This window comes from Ursus maritimus, unplaced genomic scaffold (assembly GCF_017311325.1).
Source record: "Ursus maritimus isolate PB19 unplaced genomic scaffold, ASM1731132v1 scaffold_25, whole genome shotgun sequence".
Taxonomy (NCBI): domain Eukaryota; kingdom Metazoa; phylum Chordata; class Mammalia; order Carnivora; family Ursidae; genus Ursus; species Ursus maritimus.
Window position 1 is genome coordinate 23864144 of NW_024425008.1, and position 26068 is coordinate 23890211.

The following is a 26068-nucleotide window of genomic DNA, read 5'->3' on the forward strand; positions in this document are numbered from 1 at the left end:
CTTTGATTGACTCACTTCCCTGGGGGAATCCTTATTTTTCTAAAAGTAGGGAAAGGAGGGCTGTGCTCGATGTGGAGAACAAGAGATCATTCCAGTGGCAAAACGGATGTGGCTTCCATCTACACCCCAACTGAGAGGTATGTTTCAAGTTGTGCTTAAAACTTTTTTCTTTCATTTTAAAACATTAAAAAAATTTTAAATGTATTTAAACACATGACAATGTGTTTAATTAAACATTTAAACAATGATACATGGCCATTATACAAGAAACTAAAAAAGAGGTAGAAAAAATGTTAAAATCACCAGGACCCCACCAATTAGAGAAAACCCCCCTGGCCGTGTTGTTAAGGCACCGTTTCAGTCTTTTACGATTCAGGTGCTCTGAACTTTCCTTGGCTTCATTGTTCCGCGGAGGCTGAATCGCAGGCAGGCTGCATGTCGGTCTCCTCTTCCTCGCCGCTCGGGCCAGACCTCGCTCCCAGCTCTCACGGTCACTAGCCGGCCGGTCACCCTGCCCTCCACTGCCGGGAAGCTGGCTTCCTCTTTGCAGCTCTCAGGTGCTTGTCCTCTCAGATGGCAGCTCATTGTCCCTGATTTCTAACTCCTGTCTTTCTCCACCAGCACCCCCACCTCTGCGCCCCCTCCCCAAATCACCCCCACATCTTGAGTCTGGAGTTGCAGCGTGAAGCCAGGCAAGGCTGACTTCTTTGCCTCTCTTGGGCTGCGAGGAGTCACGTAGGCTCGACTTTCTCATCTGACAGGTGGAGCGAGTGGAGCCCACGCTGGAGGACTGTGCTGTGGGCAAGAAGCAGACCATCTGATACGCACCTGCCTCATGTCACGAGCCCCGGAAAGAGAAACTGGTGATGGAAGGCCTCTTCTTTCATCTGTTTTCCAACTGCCCAGGAGCTTCTATGTTAGACATTAGCATCTATAAGCCAATCTATTTATTTACGTATTTTTAAAGATTTTATTTATTTATTTGACAGAGAGAGAGGGCGCACACAAGAAGGGGGGGCAGCAGGCAGAGGGAGAGGGAGAAGCAGGCTCCCTGTGGAGCAGGGGGCCCGATGCAGGGCTTGATCCCAGGACCCTGGGATCATGATCTGAGCCGAAGGCAGACGCTTAACCAACCAAGCCACCCAGGCACCACCCAGGCACCAATCAATTTAAAATGAAATATGTATTCATTCATTCATTTACGGACATTCACTGGGCATCTACTGTATGCCCTGCACTAAGCTAGCTACAAGGGGTATAATAATGGGCAGAGGCAAACACAGTCTTGGCTCTCATGCAGCTCTCACACCAGTGGGGGTGACCAGACAGTCAGCTAGTCTCTGAGATGAGAGTCTAAGGAGGAGCCTGGCGAGTTCTGCATGAAGGGGTGAGCCGAGATCTGAGGGTCCGTGAGGACTGCTGCCAGAGCAGTGCGCTGAGCTGGGGCAGGGACCCAGGTGGGTGCAGGGAGCAGTGAGGGAGAGCACTATTGGGGAGGCTGAGGCTGAGGCCACAGGGAGAGCCGGGCCCTGGAATGGGGGAGACGAAAGAAGCCCCTGAAGCCTTGGCTGGACAGCAAGGGAGAACGTGGGGTAAACTGAGGCTGGAGAAGCACACTGGGATGAGAGACAGGATTTGAACCGCAGGAAGCCATGGGGGGGGTCTAAGCTGGAGGAGACTAGATGGGAGTGGGGGTGAAAGTCAGACTTATGCTCAAAACGCACACTCTGGCTTCAGTGTGGAGCAAAGTCTGGAGGAGACCCAGGTGGGAGGAAAGATGACCAGTTAGGAGATGACAGCATGCACTAAGTGACAGTAGAGGGTGGCATTAAGGTTAGAGCAGAGCGACAGTCCGGAACCGATCCACACGTGAGGCACTAGGTGAATTTTCCCAAGGATTCTCTCCAGCAATACGCAACCCCATCACCCTGCTGCTCCCACCCCAACACACACACACACACGCACACATTCATGGACTCACCCACTGAGGCACACACACAGATGAACACACATGGACACACGGATGCATGCACACACACATGAATGCACACACACACGGACACACACCTAAAACGGCCCCTTCCCAGCTCACCTTCAGAACTTTGAGGCTCTCATTGACCTCCAGCCCTTTGCTGATTTTGGAGACTCCGTCATTGTTGATGTTATTGCTGCTGACGTCTAGGTAGACCAGGGAGTTGTTGAGTCTGAGGACCTCCCCTAGGGCCGTAGCCCCCTCGTTCCCAAAGCCATTCATAGAGAGATCCAGTTTCTGCAGGGTCATGTTAGCCTCCAGAAGGGGAGAGAACAGCACCAGCATCAAGGCTGCGTGTGACTCCTCTAGCCACCAGGCCCTGGGCTCTCTTCCCTGCTGCCAACAAGTTTGGGTGCTCAGTGGTCTCCGGGAGGGAGAGCTCCGCCAGACCTTTCCAGATCCCTCCCAGTGGAGTCAGAACCTGGTCATTCCCTACCCCCTAATTAAACTGCCCTCTTGAAGTATCCCCAAAGATGCCACTGAGGCCCAGGAAGGTGAATTTGCCATAGTAGGATTTATACTAAAGAATAAAACACATCCAGGAATTGTGGGAGGGACGCTAACAACGTGAAAGCATTTGATGAGAGCTCAGTGTGTGCTCATCCGTGGGGTCATGAGGAAGAGGTTCAAGATGGCGGGATGGGAGGCCATGGATGTCCTCACTGGACTCAACACACCACTGCCAGAGAGTGCCTTACCCGGAGACCATTGCACAAGGCCACAGCTCCCCGTATGTAGAAGTGATTCCAGCTCAGATCCAGTGACTGGAGCCCTATATTGAGGGCTGGGGGAGGGAGGGAGTCATCTTAGTGTTCCCCAGATCCCAGAGAACCCATTCTCAGAGTTGACAGATGTCCACGACATTGGGGAATAAGGATTCCTCGATGTTCGTGCAAAGTAAGACACTGGGGCAATAACTTTTTCGGTTATTCATTTAAACACAAAATTTTAAGAGGATTCCCAGTGCTGGCAACAATTGCAGGTGGCAAGCAAATTGCTACCATCTATTTGGCAAATGTGATCTGGTCACAGACAGTTTGCTATTAGAATGTGTGTGCCCCATCGCACAAGCAATATCACCTCCGAGACTCTTCCTAAGGAGACAGGGAAGGATAGGAGAAGAGTTACACGCTTGTGGTGTTTATCATGGCATCACTTATAAAAGTAGCATTCATGGCTCCCAGGGAAAGGGTAAAGTATATTATAAACAACCATCTGGCGGAATCTGATGCAACCATTAAAATAATAGCGATAGCGTGGAACGCCGGGGTTGCATTTACACAGGGAGGCTGTGATGACATACGACATCGTGGGATATGTTTTTCTTGGGGAACTATGGAAACAGAGGTGGCTCCAGAAAGCTTTAGGGACACCATCATTTCTCAGTGGTGAGGCATCAGTCTTACCTAGAAGCTGGTTTGCATAGAAATTGTACTTTTTTTTTTTAACTTAAATATATTTTGGGGGCGCCTGGGTGGCGCAGTTCCTTAAGCGTCTAACTCTTGGTTTCAGCTCAGGGCATGATCTCAGGGTTGTGAGTTCGAGCCCTGCTTCGGGCTCCACGCTCAATGGGGAGTCTGCTTAGGACTGTCTCTCTCTCTCCCTCTGCCGTTCCCCAGCTCTTTCTCTCTCTAAAATAAATAAATAAATCTTTAAAAAACTATTTTTGCTTACGTGCTACATAGGGTTGGGAAAACATGCTGTTGAAACACATTTATCATGGTTATTTTTACTGGGGGAGGGCGGATATGCTGAGGACACTGTTGGAAACAGGCTGAAGAAGTCTTGGAACTTTACGGGGTGGGGGGGGGCAGTGCCTTCTGCCCTCAGACCCAGGAAAATGTCTCACTCGATTTTCTTTTCCACGGTCAGTGCGCTGGGTACTGACTGTGTGTGTCTTGCGTCAAGCACCAGGATGTACTTTCAGTCAAGTGCACAACACCTGGTATTGTTTTGAGAACAAACTTCCCCCGCCTTCAGTCTCTTCTTACCCTACTCCCTCTTCTCCGCCAATTCCCTTGCTTAAGTTACCTCCCTCCCTCCATCTCTTGAAGGGCTGCAAAATTTATATTTCTGTTCTGTTCTCACCCCTGACTTAGCTGTGTGACCTTGAGCAGGCTACTTACTCTTCCCTTAGTCTGTTTTCTTACCCGCAATAGTGGAGATATTAACACATACAAGGTTTTGGGGGGAATTGATGTAAAATGTCTCTCATGATGCCTATCGTATGGCAATCACTTAATAACCAGCAGCTATAATAATAATAAGTATTTTTTAAAGCTCATATACAATATGATGATAACAGGATGTAGTCTGTCTTACTTTAAAGTTGTTTTAAGGGGCCCCTGGGTGGTTCGGTTGTTAAGTGTCTGCTTTTGGCTCAGGCCATGGTCTCTGGGTCCTGGGATCGAGCCCCGCATCAGGCTCCCTGCTCAGCAGGAAGCCTGCTTCTCCCTTTCTCACGCCCCCTGCCTGTGTTCCCTCTCTCACTGTCTCTCTCTATCGAATAAATAAAACCTTAAAAAAATAAAGTTGTTTTAAAATTCAGGGTTTTTTTTAAAAAATATTTTATTTTTAAGTAATCTCTACACCCAACATGGGGCTCAAACCCACAACCCCAAGATCAAGAGTCACAGACTCCACCACCCGAGCCAGCCAGGTGCGCCTAAAATTGAGTTTTAAAGTATTTAAAAACCAGGGGCGCCTGGGTGGCGCAGTCGTTAAGCGTCTGCCTTCGGCTCAGGGCGTGATCCCGACGTTCTGGGATCGAGCCCCACATCAGGCTCCTCTGCTGGTAGCCTGCTTCTTCCTCTCCCACTCCCCCTGCTTGTGTTCCCTCTCTCGCTGGCTGTCTCTCTCTGTGTCAAATAAATAAATAAAATCTTTAAAAAAAAAATAAAATAAAAAAAATAAAGTATTTAAAAACCAGTTCTCAGATGGACTCAAATTGCCCCACAAGGCTTGCATGCTTTGCTCCTCCCCTCCGATCCTTTCTCTCGGGGAAGATATGGCTCACATCTCACTGAGAAGATGGCAGCAGTGAGATGGGAGAGCTCTGCCCCCCCACCCCCCTACCTGCCAGCCTACCTGCCAGCCTACCTGCCGCCTCTGGCCCACCCACTCTAGCCCCTCCCTCTCTCAGCACTGCTCCCAGAGGCCACCCCTACCCCTTTGTTCCTCAGTCTGGCTCCAAGCATTTTCTTTTTCTTTTTAAAATTAATTGATTAATTATTAATTAATTTAAAGATTTATTTACTTATTTGAGAAAGAGAGAGAGCAGGAGCAGAGGGAGAGGGAGAAGCAGGCTCCCCACTGAGCAGGAAGTCTGAGGTGGGGCTCAATCCCAGGACCCCGGGATCATGACCTGAGCCACCCCGGCGTCCCCCTCCTTTTTAAATTCAATTAATTAACATATAGTGTATTATTAGTTTCCAAGGTAGAGGTCAGTGATTCATCAGTCTTGTATAACACCCAGTGCTCATTACATCATGTGCCCTTCTTAATGTTCATCACCCAGTTACCCTGTCCCCCCACCCCCCCTCCCCTCCAGCAGCCCTCAGTTTGCTTCCTATGATTAAGAGTCTCTTATGGTTGGTCTCCCTCTCTGATTTCATCTTGTTTTATTTTTCCCTCCCTTCCCCTATGCTCCTCTGTTTTGTCCGCCTTTTCAAGAACTCTGTCCCACAACTATCTCCTCTTCCTTCCTCACGACCGGTTTCTTCTTCTTTCCTTCTATCAGCATTTTCCATTGTTACGAACCTTCCTGCCTCCATGTCACCCACGTTTCTGCCCCAGCCTTGTCCCTGAGGGGCTCCTGGAGGTGCCCACATTTCCATTTCACTTCTTTGTGTCCCATTTTCAATTCTGCCCCCTCCAGTCAGGTCTCCACACTCACAGCTCTTGTCAAGGTCACCAGTTATCTTCATGTTGCCGAGTCCTGTGGTCACTTTTTAGACGTCATCTTATTTGACCTCTAAGCAGCACTTGACCAGCCGAGACCACTTCCCCCTTCTTGAAAAAATCCCTTACTTGGCTCCTTGATACCTCACCTTCCCCCTACTTGGCTGACCACTCGTGCTCAGGCTCCTTCTCCCCCTCTGGGACACCTAAAAGTGTCACAGTGGTCCACTGGCCACCTTCTTAACTCCATCCACACTCCTTGCCTGGTGATCTCATCTGGCCCCATGGTTTTAAATACATCGCAATGCCTCTAACTCCCACATGCATATCTCCAGTCCTGACCTGTTCAGGGTTTGCTCAACCCATATAGCAAACCGCATGTCTCCCTGTAGATGTCAAACGGACATGGCAAACATCACATGACCAGAACAGAAGTCTTGGCTCCTGGCTCCTGTCCCTCCGTACCTGTTACTCCCCGAATTTTTCCCATTTAAGTAAATGGCACCACCATCCAACCCGTTCCTGAAACAAAATAACCAGGCATGTATCTTTCTCTCTCCCTTTCCTTCATTATCCACAACAGCAAGTCCTGTTGGCTTTACTTCCAAAGTCCGTTCTGGATCCATCCACTCCTCTCTATCACCACCTCCTCCCTCGGCTCCGGCTATGGTCCTGTCTTGCCTGGACTACTGCGTTAGCCTCCTAACTGGCCTTGCTTCTTCCATTCTTTTTTTTTTTTTTTAATTAAAGTGCAATTAGCATACAATGTTATGTTAGTTTCAGGTGTATGACATATTGATCCGACCATTCTATACATCACTCGGCGCTCACTACGGCAAGTATAGTCACCATCTGTCACCAAACAACACTATTACAATAGTATTGACAATATTCTCTACGCTATACTTCTCATCTCCATGACTTATTTGTTTTATAACGACGTTTGTGTCTCTCAATTGCCTCTGCCTATTTCACCCATGCCCCCACCCCCACCCCAGCAGTCACCAGTTTGTTCTCTCTTTTTAAGAGTCTGGTTGTCCTCAGTTGTGTTCTTCATAAAACTACATAAACCTTCACAAAACGGTTCCTCTAAAACTGCAAATCAAACCGTGTCACTCCCGACATGAGCACCCTGCACTGACTTCTCATACATGGGGAATTCGGACTTGATGCATGTCGTGGTCCCTCAAGCCCCACTGAGTGCCTGCAGGCCACCTCGGTGACCTCCTCCTTCCATTCCCCTCCCCTGCCTGCTCCACTCGCTGCTCCCCTGCCTGCTCTGCTGCACCTACACTGCCCCCCCCCGCCCCAGGCATGCCAGGCTCTGCTCTTTCCTCCTGGAATGCTATGCTTCCAGAACGTGGCATGGCTGATTCTTCTTTGATATTCAGGTTTCAACAAAAAGCCACCTTCCCTGTGGGGCTTTTTCTCACCACCCCATCTAAAGTAGCATCTCCTGTGCTAATAGTGATCCCTGTTTCTACTTAGGAATGAACATTTAACTTTTTTCTTTTCTTTCTTTCTTTTTTTTTTTTTTCTTATAACAAATCTGCAGTGAGCCTCCTCAGACCTCTCTGTCTGTGTACATGTGAGAGCTTCTCTGAGACACGCACAGGTGATTGCTGTATCATAGAATATGTACTTTCAATTTTACTAAATACTGTCAAACTGCTCTCCAAAGTGCCTTTATGAAACACACACGCGCGCGCGCACACACACACACACACAACAACAACAACAACAACAACAACAACAAAGTGCCTTTACCTAGCAGCTTCAGAAAATTCTTATTTCTCCCTTGGGGTCCATGCACTGGATATTCTCTGACTTGAAATTTCTGCAGCTTTGGTAGATGACAAGGCGGATCTTTTCATCGTTTGATTTTGCGTTTCTCTAATCACTAGGGAGTTTAGGCGTTTGGCTTTCTCTCTGCACTGTCCATATGCCTGCCCATTGTTTCATTGGGAGCATTTATCATCGTCCAGTGGATTTGTAGGATCTTTTATCAATATTCTGAACGCAAATCTTGTAGATGATACAGATGCTGCAGGTATGTATTCTCTACCCGTTGCTTCTCTTTTAACATTGCCCCGTCACATCTTTTTATCACAGGCAAGTTTTACAATTACTGTTGTCAAATAAAAGAATCATTTTCGTGACAGTTTATGCCCATTGTGCATATTTAATCATCCTTAGCCTCCCTGAGGTCAGTAAGTTATTTTTTGTTTTGTTTTTTTTTTTAAGATTTTATTTATTTCACACAGAGAGACAGCCAGCGAGAGAGGGAACACAAGCAGGGGGAGTGGGAGAGGGAGAAGCAGGCTCCCAGCCGAGGAGCCTGATGCGGGGCTCGATCCCAGAACACCGGGATCACGCCCTGAGCTGAAGGCAGACGCTTAACGACTGCGCCACCCAGGCGCCCCAGTAAGTTATTTTTTAAATAAGCAAGTTATTTCTTCCTATGTTTTTCCCACATCAGGTGTTGGCCCCCCTTAAGATGTGTTTGGGGTGTGGCTTCCATCCCTTTATGATCCGAACACTCACTAACAATAAAAACCAGGAGATGCGGCCCTGACAGGTGACTGTCTGCCAAGTGCCTCTCCTTTACTGACCCCTTCCCTCCGTGGGGGACTCACCCAGCATCTGGCCCATGTGCTCTCCTCCCTTATCAGAGAACTGGTTGTGGCTGAGATCCAGCGTCTTGATTTGGTAATTGGTCTGGAGAAAGAAACAGTGTAGAGAGAGGTGATTTTTGGCTTCTCTATGGCTGCAAATACTGTTTCATCTCAGGGCCATGTGATGGAGGGCTCTCATGCACCAAAAATCCAGTGGACGAGAGTTTTTAGACCAAAGACATTCTCTTCTGCATTTTTTCGTGTAACTGTTGATGACCGCTGGGAGGGTCTTGTCCCATCCAGTGGCTGTTGTCAGGATCAGCAGAGTCCAGATCCTTGCCAGCTCCCTAGACATTAGGGGGACCTTACTTCTCTCTGCCCGGAGCCACCCTCCAGGCCCCCACATCACCCAGGGCCATCACCCACAGGGCTCTCAGTGGCACCCACCCCTCCCTTCTTACCGATAGGGCTTGGCACAACAATTCTGCAGATTCGTCCCTGAAGTTATTTCCTGCAGTGAAGGGGGGTTGTTTGCAATGCTGTCCAGACTAGGGTTCCCTTTCCCTCTGGCGTCCTGGCCCTGCCAGGCTCTTCCCTTTGGAACAATCAGCCATAGGAAAGGTGGCAAGTACTTAAAGCAAATATACGGACATGGAAGAAAACAGGAGAAAGGCAACTGTTTGCCTTTCTCTTTAACCTTCTCTGCTTTCTCTGCCATGATAGGGCAGGGAGTTCCAGGAGCCCCTAGCTCAGTGCCTAAAGTCTGTCATGTGATAAAAAAAAGTGCAAATCCAGAAGCAGGGCCAGGACCAGAGGGGGACAAGTGAGGCATGCCCTTTGTGCGCGAAATCTCAGCTCGGTAAGCGCAACGAGCAATATCTTAATGCGATATTTGTAAAAATCATAATGAACACAACACTTCTATGATGAACAAAACTTTAACATTTTAAATAAGGGCAGGATCTGACCCTGCACTTGCACGGCTAGGCCTCACCCACCTCACCATAGTCTGTCCCTTTTGGATCCTGTTTTATATTTGAAGTGTTGATAGTTTGCTCATCACAGACTTTTTTTAACATTATTTTTGATTTTTACAAACGTTGCAACACAATATTATTTACTTGGTTACTGAGCTTTTTTGTGCCCCTTGAATTCCGGGACTGAGACTTGTGCCTTCCTCATCTTACTCTTGCTCCAGCCCTGCTAGACAGTTTAAAAGATTTCTGGAAAATTGGGGCGCCCGGGGGGTTCAGTCGGTTGAGCATCTGCCTCTTGATTTCGGCTCTGGTCATGATCTTGGGGTTCTGGGATCGAGCCCTGCATCAAGCTCCGTGTCAGGCTCTGTGCTCAGCAGGAAGTCTGCTTGAGGATTCTCTCCTTCTTTCCTCCTTCCTCCACTTGCATGCTCTCTGTCTCTCTCAAATAAATAAATCTTAAAAGAAAAGATTTCCGGAAAATAAATGATACAGAGCCTTACCCCAAATTTCTCCTTTAAACCCTTAATAATTATCTTTGTATCTTTAGCACCTAAATAGTGCTTGGCACCTAACAGTGTTCCATAAATGCTTACTGAATGAATGAATGAATCCAGTGAGACACACGTGCTTCTTGGTTGCCTCTGTGCTAGTACAATAAAATGAGATAATAAGACAGTCAAGGCATAAAATTAGGTTTCTAGCTGTTCAAATTGTGTTTATATCAGTCGTTACAAATCGTAGAGCTGGCTGTCAGTTTGATAAAATACAGATTCCTAGATCCCTCCCTTTAAAGATTCTGACTCAGCAGCCTGGGATGGGCCTGGGTAATTTGTATTTTTACAGAGCTTTCTGTAATATGTTAATGTTATATTAGAGGCCTTAGCCAATGCAACTAGAAAAATCATGGGGAGCTATAAATATTGGAAAGAAGAGACAAAACTCCCATTATTTGCAAACATGATCACCTGCCTAAATAATCCAAGAAAATTAACTGACAGAATGTTAGAACTAGTAAGATAACTCAATAAAGAAACAGGGGCGCCTGGGTGGCTCAGTCGGTTGAGTGTCTGACTCTTGATTTCGGCTCAGATCATGATCTCAGGGTCGTGAGATCAAGCCCCAGGTCAGGCTCCGCACTGAGCATGGAGCCTGTTTGAGATTCACTCTCCTTTCCTCTCTGCCCCTCCCCACCCTCCACTTGCATACTCTCTCTCTCTTCCTAAAAATAATTAATAAATAAATAAATACGGTGACTGGATATAGGATCAATGTACAGAAATTAATAGCTCTCAGACATATCAGTAATACACACTTAGAATATATGATAGAAAGAACATTCTGTTCATGCAGGAATAAAACGGTAAAACACCTGGACCCAGTATGAAATGTGCAAGACTTCCAAGGGAAAAAAAACATAATACTTTATTGAAGATAAAAAAAGACTTGAAGAAATAGAGATAAACCTAATGCTTGGGATTGATCTATCTATTTTAGAGAGAGAGAGCGCGCACACGTGAGTGGGGGAGGGGCAGAGGGAGAGGGAGAAGCGGACTCCCCACAGAGCAGGGGGCCTGATGTGGGTCTCAATCTCAGGACCCCAGGACCATGACCCGAGCTGAAGACAGACACTTAACCAACAAAGCCACCCAGGCGCCCCTATTTCTAATAATTCTATTTTCTCACGTTCTCGATGCAGCCACTTGTTAGAATCTAAGCTCGCACGGTGCTCTGGTTCCTTGTTTTGCTATTTTAGGCTGTGAGCCCGTCTTCAGCTGAGCTTTATTTGTGGGGACCCCAAGCAGCCTGGAGCCTGGGTCGAGGGACTTTTCCTCCAATGAGGTGTTCTATTTGTTCCTGTGGCGTGCCTCAGGTCATTACCAGCACGGGACTACTTAGATCAATTTTTCAGGGGTTCCAGGACCCTGAAGAGAATATAAACTCAAACCACAAACCTGGGTGAGGACAAGTCTGTGGGTGCTAGAGTTCTCAAGTGACTTTTTTTTTTTCTGTGAGAGAGACAGATAACAGACTAATTAAAAACTGAGTGTACAATTGTGGGTCAGGTAGCAATAAATGCTGTTAAGAAAAACCCGGAAAGGAAACAGGATAGTGATGGTGATGGAGGGGAGGTCAGGGAAGTCCTCCCTCAGGAGGTGTAATTTGAGCAGAGGTGTGAATAAAGCAACCGAGTGAGCCATGCAGATATCTGGGGTGGAGACTTTCAAGCAGAGGCAGGCATGCTGCCAAGTGAGTCAGAAGTCTCTTGTCCAGGAAAGCCAGGAAGCCAGTGTGGCCCTGGGAAGGGGGAAAGGATGACCAGAGGGCTTAGCGGGGCACAGACGCAGTGTTCTGATCTTGGAACTCAGAGGGGGCCTGGTCTGGCTCGCTCTCTTCTGGGTTCTCTCTGCTCTTCCCTTCTCTCCTTTTCATCCCCTTGTCCTCTCCCACCCCTTCCATGGGCTCACCTGAAAGCTGGAGGTTCCAGAGCGAAGAGGTATTTCTCTGAAGGAATTCTGAGATGATTCTGGCCCCCTTCAAGCCAAGATCATTGTCGGAAATATTCTAAAAGGCAAGAACACCCTCATGTGTGTGAAAATCCCACCCAAGGACCCTTATTAAAAAACAGGGTTGGGGTGGGGCTTACTTGAGGCCTGCAACAGGGAGTAGGGCTGGGTGGAGAGAGGGGCAGGGGTGAAAGGGTAGGAAGCATTGGGAAGAGCAAAGAAGCAGAGAATGATGGGAATCCAGCTTTCCTAACGCCTGGCTGTGAGGCCTTCCGACTGGTCTTTGTTTTCTCTGAATTTGGCTTTGGTGACTCCCCACTTCTCTGGTTTAGCCCTAGTACTTTAGATAAGCATACTGTCCTATTTTTTCTGAAACCTAAGACAGCTTCATATGGAGAGTTTGGCGTAAAGCAATTGAGAGATTAGTTTATAGAGTAATTCATCATTGTAAATTCCATTCATTGATTCATGAAGCATGAATGACTGTGCTGGGAACACGTGGGGATACAAATGGACACAGTCCTTTTTGGCTAGTGGGAGGGACTTTTATATAAACCAGATATTATTTTTTTTAATGTTTTTTTATTATATTATGTTAGTCACCATACAGTACATCCCTGGTTAAACCAGCTATTATTATCTTAATTGTTTCTCCTCTCTTTTCCCCCCATTTTTAAAATAGGGTAAAATAGACATAGCACAGCATTTACCATCATAACTATTCCTAAGGGTACAGTTCAGTGGTCTGAAGTATATTCACATGCTTATGCAATGCTCACCATCATCTGTCTCCAGACACATTGTGTTTGATGAAACTATTTCACGCCTTTATTTTCTCTAAGTTCACTTTAAAGCAGCTCTGCAGAAGGGCTTATAAGGTCCAGACAGAACTGCTTTCTTAGGGTTTCCTCGGGCCACAGGGAACACAGCCCCCCCTTCCAGGAGCCCCAGTGCGGGGGTGGGAACCCGCAGGGCAGGGCCCAGTACCATCTCCTGCAGGTAGTAATTCTCTTGCAGCATCTCCACCAGGCTCAGGAGGCCCTCCTCCATGAGACAGTTGTCTGCCAGCTCCAGGGTGACGACACTCGTGTTGGACTTCGGCCGCCACAAGGGGAGGGGGAGAAAGACAGAGGGAGTCGGTGACCCGGTTGGTTCCCTGCCCTTGCCCAGAGCCTGTCCTCTCCCTTGAACATCCCAGCCTTTTCAGAGGGTATGGAGATGCAGGCTAGCACTTCTGAAGGGTGGGGAGGAGCAGGAGGAAGCCCGGGGACGAGCCGTCCCGTTGAGGTGTACTGGGACAGTATGCTTATTCTGGGCACTTCCACCAACGGGGCTCTGCGGGGGAATTTAGAAAGGGGACATTAAAACGATGAAATCCCTGAAAAGTGGGGCGCCTGGGTGGCTCAGTTGTTAAGCATCTGCCTTCGGCTCAGGGCATGATCCCGGAGTCCCGGGATGGAGTCCCGCATCGGGCTCCTTTGTTGGGAGCCTGCTTCTTTCTCTCCCATTCCCCCTGCTTGTGTTCCCTCTCTCACTGGCTGTCTCTCTCTCTGTGTCAAATAAATAAATAAAATCTTTAAAAAAAAAAAAGGAAAGAAAGAAATCCCTGAAAAGTGCGGGGCGCAGGGATGAGCTAAACAGATTGTAGCTATTTGGCCTGGAGGAGAAAAGTGGTGACCTACTCTAAGATTAAGGAGAACTTGATGCATTTAATCAGGGTATTTAAACATAAAGCATCTAGTGTTCCTGCTTCCTCCCGAGGTCTTACTTCTAGTTTAGCCATTTGGCTTATCTGATACGTTTCTTTAGTCAGGAAGCTTGGAAGGACCTGGCGGTCAGTCTTAAATATCTACATCCCAGNCAGTCGGCATTCCTGCAGGCAGCAAGGTCAGAGCAAGTGACTTGCAGCAGGAGGACCAGGGGTCCACTCTAAGCAGCACTGTTTGTTACTTTCCCCTTCCACACCTCTGGCCCCGGTATGGAAAGGTAGGGAGAACAGACACATCATTGGACTTGAGCATTTTCGAAGTGCGCCAAGCAGCGAGAGAGGTGGCCAGCGGTAAGGAGTTCTAGCTCCGGGTAAAGGGCAAATGTGAGCACAGCTACTGCGATGCGGGACGGTCCACTCAGGGCCTTCTGGCCGCAGCTCTCGGGGGCGGGCAAAATTCCATCGTGCTCAAAGGCAAGGGTCCTGGCTCAGGTGGCCAGGTGTCATTGAATAGTGTCCAGGCAGGTCGGGGGGTTGGATGGCCACTTCCAGAGTCACCCTGGTGACCAGCACGGTGGGGGGGGGCAGCTGGCAGCCCCCTCACCAGGCCAGTCCACATTCGTCTCACACAGGCCGGTAGCCAGTGGCTTCTCTTTGTGCCCACTGTTGGGGAAACATGCGTAAGCAGAGAACACCCCTGCACCCCACCCAGAACAAGGGCGGGGAGGCGGGCAGGTGAGGGAGGGACGAGACACATGAAATACGACTGCTACGATCAGGGTGCTTTTAAGCTAAGCCAGGGAAACACAACATGCTCCACGTTGAGCAGTACAAACGATAAATAACAGTTCAGTCCACCGACATGTCACAGTGATGACTTGTCAAATTAGAGACACAGAGAATCAGAGAAGAGAAAACTCCCCCCAAACAGAAACTGTTGTTACTAAGAGACAAGTGGCCCAAGTCCTGAGAGAATTGCATTATTATCCGTTTTTTCCCCCAAGAAACTCATGAGGTAATGGTGCATTCCTAACACCTCATTAATCAGTCTTTCAACACTCAGTAGATTTCGAGATGGCTTTGTTCGTTCTCTGCTCTTCCCCTCTTCCCACCCCCCCAGAAAGCCCCACAATCTCACATTTCATGTAGCTTCTTAATGGGCATGTGCTAAATGCAAATGCTGTTCTATTTCCCAAAATGAGTGAGTGCTTTTTTTTTTTTTTAAATCAAAATTTCTCTTTACCGTCCTAAATGAACAAACAGTGTTGTGCTGACCTACAGTTTTCACGTGTTCTGCTTTTTGGGTTGGAAGTTGGTTTGTATACAATCAATTATAATTATATAAAGCCGTGATGAATTCAAGGTCAACTCCTTGGTTGCTCGTGCCAAGCCGAGAAAGAGACAGAGAGAGAGAGAGAGAATTATTCCTGTAGGAAAACATGATCTACTCTACAGTGTGATCTTTTAAGAATTATGATGTTGCAAAAGACAAACATTGCATAGAAGAGCTCAGTATTGAACCCATTTATAGCAAAGGTGAGCTTGGAATTGAGACCCAGGCTGACATTTCGTATTATGCACTTACATGAGGGCCAAGCCCAGCCACTTACTCAGGGCTGTTGCCTTTGCTTCCTGAATCAGAAAGAGCACAGGCTTCCAAGGCCAAGGTCCCTAGTAGCCCCCTTCCCAGGAGCTAATGAGGCATCCATGCCTGTTAGGTAATCAACAGGCAGTCAAGCAGAGCCTAGAGCAGGGTGAGCACAAAGCTTGAAATTTAGGGCCCCATGGAGGATCTCTCTGAGTCTTGGGCCCAGCACTCTGTCAACCCCCACCTCTACCAGTCTTCACGTGCCCCCACTGGCATGCTCACCACCAGGGCTATGGCAATCGCCTTGGTACCGTTGGGGCCCAGCCCGTGGTGGTTGAGGTTCACGTAGGACTCTTCCATGTTCCGGAGAAAGTAGGAGACAGGCACTATGCCCGTCAGTTTGCAGGCCTCCAGGTACAGCTCCCTTTGTCCGGTGGTGAAAAATTTCTCCGTATCTACACAAAAGATGCCAATGGATGAAGTGGGTTTGTCTTCTACCTTTGCCTTATTTCTTCTCTAACCCAGGGCCAGGTGCGCTTCTGCCCTGTGTCCCCTCTGCCTGAGGATGTCCCTGTAGGTGTGTGTGTGCTGGGAGGCGACTCCAATCGGGAAGACAGCCGGAGGTGGGGGAGGGAGACCCAAACTTCAGAAAGCCCCAGATGGATGTCTCCATTTGGGTAAGAGACAAGGCCTCTGGTTTGAGGCCTCAAGCTTTCCTAGGAGAAGGAGCAGTGTGCCCACACGCACCTTCCCGGGCTGCCCACATCCAGGACTGATTATCAAGGATGCATACAGGCCCCTCTCTCTTGCCCACCGTGGGACAGCTCTGAAAGGCCAAACAGACAAGAAGCTCATTTGTGATAGTTGAGGGGAGCCTCTAATTAGTTTTATGACCACTGTTAAAATGAGAGCCACAAGGAAAGCTTTACTAAAGATTTAGGGAAGTTCCAACTTTAAAATCCCCAAGTAGGACTGAGTGGGCTTCTCGGGGTGTCGAATCAGTGCAAGATGGAGAGACGCCCCCCAAATCAGCCGGAAACAAACGAGCTTGTATTTGAGTGGGCTTTTCTCCTTCAAAGACTTGCATGTCACTTTTCCTCACAAAAAGGACGGTCATGCCTCCTTTACCCATGACAAATCTAGCCTCAAATCAGACACAGCTGATCAGCGCTAAAACCAGCTAACAGCAAAGGGGACTTTATCTTTCCATTCCAACTTCTTGGGGCCTTTGTTCCTCGGGCTTTAGACCTGCCTGGTCATGGTCAACGGGCAGTGGGCCTCCCGGGGTGCCGCACGCCCTCGCAGCTGTCTCCTCATTAAGTGAGCGCCTTCGATGGCAGGGCTTCCGATGGCAGCTGGGGTCTAAAGCCTGCGTCTGTTTTTCCTTCGGATGCCAGGGCCTTTGGCCAACCCACCCCGGACATTTCTGAGGCAGACAATGAGAGCTTTGTCGGGGAGAGGACAACTTTACAAAGAAGGTGGCTTTGCAGCCACAGCTCCTAACTGGCCTTCTCCGACATTTTGGGTTGGATAATTCTCGGTTGCGAGGAGCTGTCTTGTGCCGTGAAGGCTACTACGCAGGATTCCTGGCCTCTGCCAGTGAGATGCCGGTAGCATCCTCCAGCCTGCCCCGGCCCAGTCTGCCAAATGTCCCCTGGGGGGCAAAATCGCCTCCAAGTGAGAACCACTGCTGCATAGGACAGACAGCGTGTGGCAGGTGAGCAACTTCTACTGCCTTCTCTCCCTCCTCCATAGCTTCGTGGCCAGCTTGCTATTGCCCCCGGGCTCAGGTCTCAGGCCTGCCCAGGAAGCCCTCCCTGCCCCATTCCCAGCACCTCAGTACGAGCGGCAGGGGTGCGAGAAGCCGGAGCAGCTGGGCCCTGGGTTTCTGTCCCAGCACAGCAGAGTTGCCATCAGAGATTCCTGTTTGCCAAAGGCAAGGTTGGTAACCACCTTTGTCCTTGGCACTAATTCTGCTCTATTTCACTCTGCTGACCCTTTCCAGCTGTAGTCTATATGGTTGTGTTTTATTTTATTTTTTTAAAGATTTTATTTATTTATTTGAGAGAGAGAGAGAGTGAGAGAAAGCATGAGCTAAGGGAGCAGCAGAGGGAGAGGGAGAAGCAGACTCCCCGCTGAGCAGGGAGCCTGATGTGGGGCTCAATCCCGGGACCCAGGGATCATGACCTGAGCCGAAGGCAGATACTTAACTGACTGAACCACCCAGGTGCCCCACTCTGGTTGTATTTTATTTTATTTTATTTTATTTTATTTTATTTTAGGCTCCCAGCGGAGGAGCCCTATGCGGGGCTTGATCCCAGGACTCTGGGATCACACCCTGAGCCGAAGGCAGACACTTAACCAATGAGCCACCCAGGCGCCCCTCTGGTTGTATTTTAGAGGCAGCTTGCAACAGTGTTCTCTCTTGTGGGGAGTTAGAGGGCGGGGGAGGAATGGGATGGAAGCAGGAATCTGGGAGAAAACATCCAGTTTCTATCTGCCATCCCCTCCAACCAGGTGAAATTCTGTGTTGAAAACAGTACATTAGCGGTAGTCTTGACATGGTAAAGAAGTCAGAAGAAGAGCAGCAAGATGCAGGGTGGGAGGAAGGCAGGAGGAGGCATATGTGGAGGGGAACATATGTGTGTTGACCACGGGTGGGGAGGTTTATGAACTGACTGACCCAGATGCCAGAACACAGGAGAGGAAGGCCACTGGGCTAGCCTCAGCCTGGAAGTTCCAGGCTGGCCCATCAGGCAGGGCGAGCATTGTGCTCACCTTGCTTCCCAGGTGTTCTGGGCACTTCCCTCCTAGGGGAAACAGGGAGAAGAGGGTAAAGGCATTGTTTGCAGTAACAGTCTTTGCTGCGGCTCAGCCAGCACCCCTCTTCCTGCCCTCCCAGCTCCCAGGGCACACTTGCTCTGTCCAGGGCCCACGCTCAAGTAGGAGGACCAAGAGCTGGAATGTGAGTAGAGAGGAAAGTCACCAGGATGCAAGACGGGCCACAGACACTCCAGGGGCCCCTACAATCCGGAGCGCGATGGCAGATCAGCAGAGTGGGGCGAACAGGGGATCGGCGAACACTGGCAGCTCTCCGTGGCCTTGGGCAACTCACACAATCTCCTTAAGCCTCAGTTGCCTCCTCTTTAAAAGGCGGATAATAATGACAACCTCCTGGGACTGTTGCAAAGATGACAGAAGACGCCACATGTGGAAACACTGAGAAAACCAGAATCCCCTCTTCATGTATTGTTTAGCTTCCAACAAGCTGATGTGAGCGCTCTGCTCACCGGGTAGGCCGCGAGCACAGGCCAGGAGCTGCAGCTGCCGCCCCCAGGCCAACCTTGAAGAGGACGTGGCATAAAGCTGAGCCCCGGGCTGCTGCCACTTTCCTTCTGCAGGACGGCCCACTGGGCCAGAGCCGGGCCGATCTGGGAAAGCAGAGCTGGCCAGCTTCGGAGGAAGGAGGCGCCCCACCACCCCGCCCACTAAGGGCCCACTATCACCTTCAATTTCCAGGTCTGTTTCGGAGCTCTCCCGGGGTGCTTTCTCTTTTTCCACAGCCACAGAGCCCTCGGCCTCACAGTAGAGGGTTTCATCACTGTTCTGGGGCGCTGGCTCAGTTTTGGGTTCATCATCTGGAAGAAAAACTCATCTCCTTGATGGGGGAAATGAAACCTGCTGGCCTTTCACGTGGAGCCCACCCTATGCTCCCTTGCTCTGCAAGCCGTCTGGCCACAGCCGGTGACGCCACAGCCTCATGGGGCTCAGGGTGCCTAGGAACTGCAGTGTGCATTCAGTCCCGCCAGGGGGACTCCATTCTACAAGCCCTCCCTCCCGGACACAGTCTGCCTCCCCATCTTTACGGGGACTCCCTGCTCCTGCCCCGTTCCCTGCTTTGGGCCTATCTCAGAGACTGGCTCCTTGCTCCCTCTTTTCCTTCTCATTGGCTTGGGTGGGGTTCAGGGTCTGCTTCACTCTTTCAGGGAGAGGATGTGTGCCAGTGCCTAGGCTTCCTCATTGGCGGGCACAAGCCATGCTGCAGAAGGCCAGGGGCAGGGGAGGCGACTTGGGTCAAATGTGAAATGCAGTGGAATAGGAACAGTCCCAAGGAGAAAGAAGGATAACTTGACTCTTAAGAACTTGACCTAGCTTCTCTTCGTTCCAACCCAACATTTTCAGACCACAAAGAAGGGCTTGCAAAATCTTGCTGGGGTCAAAATTAATTGCTATGATGAAATATCCATGTCCTATGCTTCCGTCCCACCAGTCCCTACAGTCGCTGGACATGGGTTTTTTGCCATTGGACCGCTGATCTGGGACCAGCACGGATTCCTGAAAACCTCACACAAGGGTCCAGACCTAGTCATCCCACCTCTGTGGGATGCAAAGTTTGGGGGAGCCATGCTCCACGACCAGTAGCCCATTGGAACTTGGCCAATCTACTCTTTGGGTGGGCTGAGCATTTGTGGTGGCAGTCCCAAGTTTTAACCACCCAGGTTCTAAGAAAGTGGGGTTCCTAATGAGTCCATGCAGGTCTGTGTTTTCTTAGTCCTTATCTGTAAACCCGAGCTCCAATATTTATTTCCAAGAGTGTAAGACAAGGTCTGCACGATAAGGGGTGGAAGGAGCAGCTGCCCAGCAGTTAGAAGACATACAGTGGCTTGGCCATCAAACACTGATGACTTTCTGAGTCTTAATATCCTCATTAGTCATACAATTTCAGAATTCCATCCAACCAGTAGAATGCCAGTGAATGTTTAACTGGCCCTCCAGAAAAAAAAAAAAATCCTGATTTGTAGTGTTAGCCAATTTGGGCGGCGTAAATATTCCCAATATGGCTGATTTCAGACTCCCAACATGACACAGGCCAGCCCACAAAATGAAAATTAAAGTTGGCCAGAGCTAGCAGAGCATCGCGTCCAACTCTCTCTCCCCCTGTTTGGGAAGCCCTGAAGCCAAGTCACTGTAACACACCGTCCGGATTCTAGAGGGTCCCGCCTGAGGAGGGGAGGGGAGTTCGGGGTCCGTGTGATCACTGGGTATTACACTGAGGCAGCCCAGAAGGGCCCGAGAGGTGAGAGATGGGATGCCTGTTCACCTTTTGTCTCAGGCTCAAGAAGCTCATCACTGTCCATGATGCCAGGACCCTCTCGGGGGCTGCTGCCAGCTTCTTGCCACCTCTGTGCTGCTCCCCTAGGACGCACACCCGTCCATTCACTTCTGTCTCAAGGTTTGTGCACCCTGCCCTCACACAGATAAATCCCAGGGGGGTCTGGAGTTATCCTTCTGTCCCAGCAAGCCGTGGGGAGAGTGGGCTTTGGTGGGAACAGGATATGCATGGATTGGACCCCAATGCTGTCTGGGATAAGTAACTACTTCCCCGGCTCATCAGGGGAAGTGGTACAGCTCTATTCCTGGGAGCCCTGTCGAAAGGATGCCCACCCGCCCGCGACTTTGTGACTTAGGAGCCGGTTTCATTTCACCTCTTCAACATTCCGGTGACCTCATGCAGTCATTGTGATCCACGTGGGTGGACCTGGCAACAGCCAGCCTCCCACCCTCTTGGTGGCACTGGCAGGTCCTCTTTTCTCATATGTCCGCAGGGGCCGAGCCCAGGCTTGGCTGTGAGTGTGCAGGTGCTGTGGGGGGGCCTCTCAGTGGTGGTGTATTTCCCTCTGAGGCAGGAGCAAATCCAAGCCCCTTAGTCAGGTGACTGTGAAGAGCGGCCACCATGTTCTTCTCTCAAGGTGGTTATGCTTCAGGTATGAAATATTTCAGTGATGGGTGAAGTCCATTTTCTTCTACCCAGTTCTCTTTCCTTTTTTCTTTCCCCCTCGGGAGAGTATCCTCAACCTTGGAACGGAAGATCAAAAGCAAAGCCCAACAAACATATGTTCTATCACTACAATTTGTTGCAGCCAAAGCATTGTTCAACCCAAATTACCGGGCTGCCTAACTTGAAACCACTCAACCATCATTCACACGCTGGGCTGTTCTCACATGTCTTGGAGTTGAAGTTCACTTGCAGTGGACTCTCAAGAGAATCTGGAGGCGTGTTTGTTCCTTCTTGATAAGCTTTCAGCACATCAACGGTCAGGTCAGTGACTGGAGGGCTTGGGGACGTGGAAATCCCTCTTTGCCACTCAGAAGAAGGACGACAATCTAGGAATTTGTGTAGGGAAGCCATAGTTAGAACCTAGGACCAAAAGAAAAATGTGTATCTGAGATGTGACTCGTTCCTTCAGGCATTCGTTCTGTGAAATATTTACAGAGCATCTATTATGTACAAGGTGCTGAGATAGGCAACCACTGTGGGGAGGGGGTACAGACATGATTATGGCATGGACCTTTCAGGGCATGTATCATACAAGATAGAAATTGACACAGCCACCCCTAAGGTGTGAGGGTCATGGGCAAATATTTTTGGCAGAGCTCCCGTTCATAAAACGAATTTGGGTTACCCCAAATCAGCATGGCGACACCATTTTACTGGTCCAATGTCATGTGATTCCTTGAAAGAAACACCAAGCAGACCAGGGGGAGTGCTTGGCTCCTAGGATGATTTGGTAAGCATGAGTCCTGGAGAACCTTTGGGCATCCGGGATGCTCCATGCTGTTGCAGAGGATAAGAAAGTGTCCTAAAGGAGAAAAAAGGGGACTGGAGAGGATGTTGGTCCTGGTCTAAACTCTAGGTGCTCTGTCTGGACAGCACCATGTGGTCTCAGGCACAAAGTGAGAAATAGAAAATTTGGAGGAAAGCACCCCGAATAGCCACTGGGCAGAGGCCCCAGACAGTTACTGGAAATTGATAAGGGTCATGAGGGAGATTCTCTGGGAGCTCAAGGGAAGGTGAGGTTTCTTCACACTGGGGAGCATTTGTCGGCTCTGAACAAGTAAAGTCCTGGCAAAAGGCATTTCCAGGAATGCAGAATAAAGGAGGGCAACAGAGCCCCAGGTGGGTTAGGGAGAATATAGGGTGCAGGGAGTAGTAGGGAAAAGGGAGGCAACAGGGACCAGAGCAATTTTAGGGGTAGATTCAATGCAGTGAAAAGTCAATAGGAAGCCACTGAAGATTTTTGAACAGGAGCATGATTTAATCAGAGCTTCTCTTTATGATGATGAACAGCAATTATTTATTTATTTGGGGGGAAGAGTCCATTATGGAGAAATAAAAATGTTCAAGAACCATAATTTAAAAATTTTATATCTTTTTAACATCATAAAATATATCTGCAACTTCTTTTTATGTTATTTTAAAAGTTTATTACTGAGGGGTATCCTTTTTATTTTTAAAGATTTTATTTATTTATTTGAGAGCGAGGGAGAGAGCATGAGTGGGGGGGGGGCCAGAGAGGGAGGGAGCCTACTTCTCCCTCCCTGAGCAGGGAGCCTGATGAGGGGCTCCAATCCCAGGACCCTGGGATCATAATCTGAGTTGAAGGCAGATGCTTAACCAACTGAGCCATCCAGATGCCCCAGGGGTATACTTTTTTAAATTAAAATTTTAATTTTGCAATATTTTAGACTGTAGCAGAGTTACAAAAATAATAAGAGTTCCCATATACTCTTCACTCAGCTTCCCCTTGTATTTACATCTTGCATAGCAAAATTATCAAAAGTAAGAAATTAACAATGCTATTAACTCCACTACAGATCGCACTTGTATTTTACCCATTCTTTCACTATGTCCATTCTTGTTCCAGGATCCCACATTGTGTTACCATGTCTCTCTCAGTCTCTCCCAAAATATGACCTTTCTACAGTCTTTGTCTTTTTTGACCTTGACACTTTCAAAGAGTACTGGTCAGATGTTTTGTGGAACGTCCCTCAATTTGGGTTTGTCTGATGTTTTGTCATGATTACTGGGAAAGTTGCCAGAGCTGACATGCCCTTCTCAGCACATATCAGGGACACATGATGTCAATATGTATTACGTCGATCTCTTGGTCAAGGGGGTATCTGCCACATTTACCTACTGTAAAGTTACTGTTTTCCCCTTTATAATTATTACATCTTTTGGAGAAGATGTTTTATGCAAATATCCTATTTCTGCTTAAACTTTTTGCCCAATACTTTTATTTATTGATTTTGCCCAATAATTTTGGCATCTATTGATCTTACTGAGATCTTGCCTCAACCATCATTACTGTCATGTTTTAACGGTGATTTTCTGTTTCCCACAATCCTTCTATGTTTGCTAATGGGAATTCTTTTGTGGAAGAGAGTGGTCCCTCTCTTCTATTTATTTGTTTATTCAGTTGTTTATATTAACAGAGATCATGGATGCTTATTTTTTTCAATACAGTACTATCATTATTTTGCTGTTCAAGTTCGAGCTTTGGCTATGGGAGCTCACTCAGGTTGGCTCCTGTGCCCCTTTGACATGCGTCCTGCCTTTTATTTTTATTTGTTTGATCCCTTCCTTCCTTCCTTCCTGGCACCACAGGCATCAAGCGCTTTTCCAAGGAGACTGAAAACCTAGGTCTGGGTGCTGGCATGCTCAGCACTGTTGCGTTGGCACTGCTCCTAGTCCTTCTGAGTGGATAGAGTGAGGAAATACACCTCTGTCTGTCTGTCTGTATATATACTAAGCCACGCATAACACACATCTGTATTTATTTCCATGCCCGTCTATCTGTATACCTATTAAACGAAAGCCATGACTACACCAATACCTCTGATTTCAGTCCAGCACCACTGGAGACATTCATGTCTTCCCCCTTTTCATATTCGTCATTTTTTTCTCCCTAAGAAACCCTGCGCTCATTTACCACAATGCATTTACTTATGTGCTCATCTCTAGTATACATATAAGGTAGTTTCAGAATTGCTAAACCATAACAGGGGAAACAAATTTACCAGCTAAAAGTACAGTGTTTGTTATTATATAGTTTGTGTGTGTGTGTGTGTGTGTGTGTGTGTGTGTGTGTGTACACGTGTGTTTATCCTTACACATCCAGTTGAAACACTCCCCACCCCGCCCCCGCCAAATTATCTAGGCAACTCTTTCTTCCAAGCCCCTTCAATGTGGTTATTTGATTCATTTGTAACATGGGTTCACTGGTCACAGCCTGTATTTCATCTCCCCCCCCCAATATCCTGGTTGATTTTATTTAATTTACATACAGCCACAGTCTCTTTGTACAGCACAGTTCTGGAGGTTTTGACAAATGCAGAGTCATGTATTTACCACCATGGTTCCACTCAGAACAGTTCCATCAACAGAAAATTTCTCTCATGCTGCCCCTTTATGATTAACCCCTTCCCAGCCTAACCCCTGGCAATCACTGTTCCGTTTCTATCCTTATAGGTTCACATTCTCCAGAGTCATATAAATGAAATCATACAATGTGTCGTTTTTTGGGGGGTCTGGCTTCTTTCACTTAGTAAAGTGCATTTACGATTTATCCATGTTATTGCATGAAGCAATAGTTTTTTCCTTCATATTTCAGAGTAATTAATATTCCATTGTAGGATGTACCACACCTTATCCATTAACCTGCTAAATCTTCATATTTCCCCTTTCTTGGTGATTTGTGAATAAAGCAGCTATAAACAATCACATACAGGTTTTTGTGTGAACAGAGATTTCTCTTGAGCAAATGCTGGGAGTGGGATTGCTGCATGTCCGTAGCAGGTGTAAGTTTCATTTTGTGAGAGATCACCACGTTGTTACCAAAGTACAAAGGAGCGGTTTTAATTTGAATTCCCCCTAGGAATGTGTGGTAGCATCAGTTGTTCCACATTCTTGTCGACACTTGAGATTGCCAGTTCTGTTTTTGTTTTGCCATTCGCATTGTGTAGTGGTATTTCCTGGTGGTTTTAATCTGCATTTCCCTAACGTCTAGTGATATTGAGCACCCTTTCATATGCTTTTTTGCCATTCATCTATCTTTCTTATTGTTCAGATTTTTTGCCTATTTTAAGCTGGGTGTTTTATTTCCTTACTGAGTTTCGAGAGTTCTTGATATATTCTGGACTGAAGTCCTTTGTCAGAAATGTTGTTTGCAAATATTTTCTCCCAGTTTATGGCTTAGCGTCTTATTCTTTTTTTTAACAAAGATTTTATTATTTATTCATTTATTTGATAGAGAGAGAGAGAAAGAGAGCGAGCATGCAAGCAGGGGGAGCAGGAGAGGGAGAAGCAGGCTTCCCACTGAGCAGGGAGCCGGATGTGGGGCTCAATCCCAGGACCCAGAGACCATTACCTAAGCCAAAGGCAGACGCTTAACTGACTGAGCCACCCAGGTGCCCCAGCTTCTTATTCTTAACAGTGTCTTTCACAGAGTACACATTTCAATTTTTATAAAGTCGAATAATTTTGATAATTTTTCAAAATTCATCATTTTTAAAATTTATGCATTTGAGACAGAGAGAGAGACAGAGAGAGCGAGAGAGAACATGAGAAAGGTAGAGAAGCAGTGGGACAGGGAGAAGCAGGCTCCCTGCTGANNCAGGATCCCAACATGGGGCTCGATCCCAGGACCCAGAGATCATGACCTGAGCCAAAGGCAGATGCTTAACCATCTGAGCCACCCAGGCACCCCTCAAAATTCATAATTGAAAAATTTTCAAAATTGATCAAAATCATCAACTTTTTTTCTTTTATGGATCAGTTTTTGGTGTCATATCTAAACTTTCTGCCTAACCCAAGGTTGTGTAGATTTTCTCTTATGTTTTATCCTAGAAGTTTTATAGTTTTAGCTTTTACGTTTAGGTCTATGATCCATTAACATTTTTT

At 47.9% G+C, this 26068-nt stretch overlaps 1 protein-coding gene across 1 annotated transcript in view; it reads right to left on the reverse strand.

Moving 5' to 3' along the window:
- The window catches only part of LRRC74A (leucine rich repeat containing 74A), a 27110-nt gene extending 6648 nt beyond the window's left edge, over nucleotides 1-20462 (reverse strand). Inside the window, exons 1-9 of the mRNA XM_040641254.1 lie at nucleotides 20426-20462; nucleotides 18831-18962; nucleotides 15607-15779; nucleotides 13016-13123; nucleotides 11990-12086; nucleotides 9009-9058; nucleotides 8569-8650; nucleotides 2731-2816; nucleotides 2093-2287 (exon numbers count right to left, since the gene is read on the reverse strand). Coding sequence (XP_040497188.1) covers nucleotides 2093-2287; nucleotides 2731-2816; nucleotides 8569-8650; nucleotides 9009-9058; nucleotides 11990-12086; nucleotides 13016-13123; nucleotides 15607-15779; nucleotides 18831-18962; nucleotides 20426-20462 — 960 coding nt within the window. The remainder of the gene's footprint in view (nucleotides 1-2092; nucleotides 2288-2730; nucleotides 2817-8568; nucleotides 8651-9008; nucleotides 9059-11989; nucleotides 12087-13015; nucleotides 13124-15606; nucleotides 15780-18830; nucleotides 18963-20425) is intronic.
- Between the last annotated feature and the right edge of the window lie 5606 nt (nucleotides 20463-26068).